Raw genomic sequence first — 5,700 nt, forward strand, 5'->3', positions numbered from 1 at the left:
TTACCTTTAGCAATAATGAAGCCTCCAAGAACAAATACGACTAGCAATGCTAAGGTCCCGCCCGAGTTGGCGATTACTTCAGTTCTTCCAAGGGCTCCAAGGAATCTAAACAAAGAAAGGGCCATCTGATTCACACAGAAGTATGCCAACAACTGCTTGAAGAACCTAATGGCAAAAGTTTTGTTAGTTCAAGGGAATGACAACAGAATTGAAAAATAAAGAAAGTTCCTAGTGGTCTTCATAAGCACTAGAAGCTAGCAAATGTACCTAGCAGCAGCAGGAGCAAAACCAATAGTGTAGTACGTAAGAACAATCCATATTACTGACTCAATAAGAGACAATGGAATCTTCAGAAGAAAAGCTGGTAAGGCGAAAGCCCATGGAGGATAGAACAAGAAGTCCCTCTGCTTGAAAAAAACCGGGAGCCTCATCACTGTGAATGCTAGTTCAGCCATACCATTAAACATTAGATTGACCAGGCTGAAAAAGAGAGCACCATAAAACTTTTGACCATCTTGCACCGTGCCAACAGGCATTTCTGTCCTTAAAAAGACTGTCATGGCAATCAAAGACATGATGGTTATCTGGACGGTCTTGAACACATACACAAAGGAGTTGCGTTTCATAAGCAACCATTCTCTATCAAAGCATGCCTTGAACAGCTCCTTGTTTGATATACCATACTTTTGTGTCACCAGTGCAGCAGGATGGGTTTTAGATTTGTCATAAGGAACCCTGAATTCTGAAGCAAGTTGTTGTCCGGTGTGAAAAGAATTGTAGCCGCTTGAAAAATCACTTACGGACACATAGCTGTAAGGTTGCTCTCTCCTGTTCCAGTACTGTTCTTGGTCCTTCTTAGACGTAACTTCTTGCAAAAAGTCTGCAACACCTTTCCTTTCAGGACACTGGAACCCCATGTACTCAAAGAACTCAAGAACGTTGTCTCGGGCCCCTTGGTAGACAACATGACCCTCTGAGAGCAGGATAATGTCGTCGAAAAGCTCAAATGTCTCGGGAGCAGGTTGTAGAAGCGAAATAACCATGGTGACATCCGCGATATGAACTAACTGCCTCATGAACTTGCAGATTTGGAATGTTGTTGAGCTATCCAACCCTGTTGATATTTCATCCATGAAAAGAGCTGTGGCCGGTCCAACCAACATCTCTCCTGCTCAATTTTAGAACACATCTTCTTTGTTACTGTAATGTAAACATGACAATATGAAAGTGAATATATGCAAAACTCACAAATTTTGTTACCTGTTGTTAGGCGCTTCCGCTGTCCACCAGAAATACCTCGTCTCATCACATCTCCAGCAAGTACGTCAGCACAGATGTCTAGACCAAGTATCTGTCATGTGCCAGTTAACCAAGGATAAGCCCAAATGTTGTTTGTTAGAAAGAGAGACCAAAGCACAAAATCTGTACCTTAAGAACGTAGTCTGTAACCAAACTAGTTTCTTGCCCTGATATCGAAATGGATTTCATGAATGCATCAATCTCAGGGTCTGGCTTAATCCCCGCTTCTCTCTCCCTCCTTGATAGCTCAGTAAGCAGCTGGTACCGAGTACCAACACCTAGACATCGCCCCGAAAAATCCAGTGTCTCTCTCACGGTCATCTCTCCAAAGTGAAGGTCATGCTGACTAATGTAGGCACAAGTCTTCTGAGGAACAAACTCGCGAAATTCGTGGCCGCAGTAAGTTATCCTTCCAGACATCTGTTTGTCATGAACCAGGAAATGTTTAACTCAACCAGAAGCTTTTTAAGAGCACATAAAAATATACATAACAAAAATAGAGAACAAACCTGGAGGGTGTCATCAAGCTTCCCAGCCAAAGCTTGTAACAAAGTTGTTTTCCCTGAACTTGGTGGACCAAGTAATAAGGTCATCCTGAAAATATTAAAACAAAAATGTTACTCACAGTCACATATGTGACTAATATTTACGTTCACTTTGTTACAAAAATGTTACTCACAGTCACATATGTGACTAATATTTACGGTATCCGAGAGATATAATATAGCAAAAGACCATTGTTACGTTCACTTTAATTACCTTGATGGTTTGACAATGCCACTGATACCTTTAAGTATCTGAATCTTCTTCTTCTTAGACGGTAGGAGGTGGAATAATCCAAGAATGCTCTAATTTAACAAATAACATAAGAATCTTAAGTCAAGCAAGAGTTCAACAACGACAACATGTGAAAATAACCACCCCAATCATCAGTTTCACACAATTTTTACATTTACACACATAGATTTTGATATTTTATAAAGATATCTAATTTTGGAACAACAAGACTACATCCCAAACAAAGTAAAATATTAATGNAAATACCAAAAAAAAACTTTTAGTAAGCAAGATTTTGACAACAACAACCACAACATGTGAAAGTTACCCCAATCATGAGTTTCATACAATTTTTACATTCACACACATAAAGTTTGACATTTTATATATATATGTACTTTTAGACCAACAAGAGTACTATACATCCTGAAATAACCGGATATCCTAATACGGCGCATGTCTGATGCCAAACCGTAAAAAGTACTAGTAAATTTAGGTATATATATAATTTTTTTGGGTAAATATGTTAATATCATTAGAAAATGTAGATGAAGTATTACACGTTACCTCTAAAGAAAGCAACCTTGGTAAAAAACAAAAAAAATCAAGATAAGAATAAGTTTTGGAAAAGATTAGGTATTAAAATATTTTATGAAACTTTTTAGATCTCATTTTCCCAACGACATCATCGAAGAGGACAAGTTACCACACACAAATAAAAACAACCCAAAACGAACCTCGATGGTATTCAAAGTGACGTTGAAGAGAGTAGGAAGAGCTCTGCTTGCACTACGAACATCTCCCTCAACTGAAACATTCTCATACCTTACTTCAATCTTCGGTACTTCAATTCCCACTCTGTTTTTTTTTTTCCGCCAAATCAAAAAATTAAAATCAAAATAACAAAATAGAAAGTAAAAAAAGACAAAAGACAAAAAGTGTTTAGTTTATGTCTGAAAAAGAACCTGTCAGTTCTTTCTCTCAATCTCCGGAGAAACTTTTCGTTATCTTCTTCGACGAACTTCAAAATCATTTCCATAAGATGTTTCTTCTCTTTAGGTGCAAGATTCGTCAGGTCGACTTCTTCAAGTCCAACCTTACCGTTGACCGTCGTCTGCGGCAGCATACCTTTCCTTAACCGATCGTAAGTAGGTAACCTCTCCAGCGCCGCCCACCGGAGCTCCACGTCATCTTCATCTCTCCGTTCGCTACGACCAAACGCGTCGTCCTTAAGGGGAGCGAACACGTCTCTGAAGCTTCTTGAAGCAGCTCCGGCTAAACTCCGCTGACTAGTTGAGGCTAAACTCCCACCTCTCCCGCTCATTGTTCGGACAAGATCCTCGTCTCGTCCTAACATCGTTTGTTCGGAAGGAGGAAAGGAGGCGGATTATGGAAGTCGAGATTTGAATCTCAGGTCGATTCGTTTCCGGCGACTGTTTAAAGGAGAGAGAGAGAGAGAGAGAGAGAGAGAGAGAGAGAGAGAGAGAGAGACTTTGTAGGTGGGAAGAAGAAGAAGAGGCGGGGTTAAGTGCTCCCAGTGACAAAATGTTTGTTTTGTTTTTTAAATATATATACACTTTTAATTTGTCTAATACATCTAATACTCCCTATATTTTCATCTTAAGAATATTTTGAAATTTTAGATTTATTTTCTTTTGTATTTTTGTACATATTTGGTAAAATTTCTAATTTTAATTTTACAATGTGCTGTATCTTAACAAGAGGTCAAACAAAAATCATATTTATTTCCTTAATTAGTGTGCGATTTTTTTTTAATATAAAACGAAGAGGGTAACAAATTCAGCTATTTCAAATTAAAACATCTTTTGGTGATTTTATTTTTTTTTAAGAAAAAAATATTTTAGTCTTTTCCGGTTTAATTATTCTATTAAAGACACAGGCAATTACATCACACAATGAATGAATAGACACACATCCAATCTGTATACAGTACTATTAGTTTATTTAGATTAAGACTATTACTTACAAAGGCTGAAATACTAACAATCATTTGGAATTTTTTTTTTTCCTTTTCTAAATATCATAGAATAGTCGTCTACCACGACATGGGATTTTGTTGGGCATTCAAAAACCTCGTTGAAACTAACACAAGTTAATTAATAGTATATGAATAGATTAGTGATCACAGAGCTTAATGCTAACACTACCAGAAAGATCTAACGGATAAACAATGATATAGTGATATATCGCATTTAACAGTAAGTAAAATTTAGTAGTACGAGATATAGGGTATGAAAGGGTATGATAATTTAATTAACTTTTTTTGTTGTTGTTGGGAATAGAGAATATATAAAGTGAGTATATGGTTAAACTAAATATTGTCATGCAGTTTAAATAATTAGTAACATTTATAATTATGCTACTATACAATTCAATAGTTACCATCTCAATAAATGATGCGGATTCAATGTCAACAGTCAGAGCCGTAATATACGACATACGTACGTGTGTCTCAATCTCAATAATCATTTCTTTCCTTTTCTTATTTGTTTACTTTTCGAATTCGGAGGTCGGGCAACAACAAAAATGGGATTTGAATATCAGATTTGGTCCAAACCGAAACACAGTTGTCTTTCGGGTGGGCTTCATCGGGAAATGTAATTTACAAGTAGTCGACTAGTCAGTCGTTCATCTTCCTTGGACACCAGATGTACTCGGAGAATCTTGTTTTGTCTTTCAACGTTACGTATGATATTTTTGGATAGCGCCACCTATATACTCATAATTTATTAAGCATCGCGCTTACTTACAAATTGTTGATTGTTTGGTAGTGCTTTTGTTAGTCCAAACAAGACCTCAGATGGTCGACCATGCATTCTCAGCTTTAATATGTTTTGAGGTGTTAGCCTTACGATATCGCACTGTTTCGAAGGTTGCTTTGATTGATCATTAGTTTGACCCCGATTATGAAAGTTCAAATCAAATGTCATTGATATATAAAACCATTGATATATTAGAGTTTACTTCTTACCAAACCAATATAATAGAAATAGGCTCCAAAAATTAGTTAGGTTTGGTTTAAATTTTATTTTTTTAATTCTGTATCAAAGTTTGGCCATAAACGTTTGTTTCCAGTTAAAGATAAATAAATAAAAATATTATATTTTGATTCGTTACAAGTTGTAACTTACCAATGGTCAAATACAATGATAAGAGACCAGAGGAGGACATATGAGACTGGGAGACTCCCTAGGGAACTTTTTGATCACAGTTCACAGATATAATGTGTAATTTCAAATACAATGCACTAAACTGGGACACATCATATCTTTGGAGATTTCAAACTTTGAAGGGAATCCATATATTATATTCGATAGATTTGAACTTTTTTTTTTGTTTTTGTGTGCAATTATTTGGAACGATTTATAACTTTTTGGTTTGAAGTTAGAACTTCATGTAAAAACAATACAATGATAAACTCTTAACAGTAGAGAGACCCATTTATACACTAGTATAAGACAATTTTTAATAGAAATAAATTACAAGACAATTTTGAGTAAAAGCATTCACAGGGGTAAGGGATAGGGCGATCAGGATATATATACATAAATAGATGGATTGTTAGATAAGCAATGAACGTGACTACACATGTTTGGATGAGAA

General features: G+C 36.2%; 1 protein-coding gene across 1 annotated transcript in view; it reads right to left on the reverse strand.

Annotated features, from left to right (window-relative positions):
- LOC104785889 (ABC transporter G family member 34-like) overlaps positions 1-3,598 on the reverse strand; it is a gene marked incomplete in the record, with an annotated part of 12,999 nt that extends 9,401 nt beyond the window's left edge. The window contains 7 exon segments of the mRNA XM_019245742.1: positions 271-1,168; positions 1,261-1,351; positions 1,429-1,719; positions 1,809-1,893; positions 2,059-2,147; positions 2,814-2,934; positions 3,042-3,598. Of these exon segments, the coding sequence (XP_019101287.1) occupies positions 271-1,168; positions 1,261-1,351; positions 1,429-1,719; positions 1,809-1,893; positions 2,059-2,147; positions 2,814-2,934; positions 3,042-3,433 (1,967 nt within the window).

This window comes from Camelina sativa, chromosome 5 (genome assembly GCF_000633955.1).
Source record: "Camelina sativa cultivar DH55 chromosome 5, Cs, whole genome shotgun sequence".
NCBI classification, from domain to species: domain Eukaryota; kingdom Viridiplantae; phylum Streptophyta; class Magnoliopsida; order Brassicales; family Brassicaceae; genus Camelina; species Camelina sativa.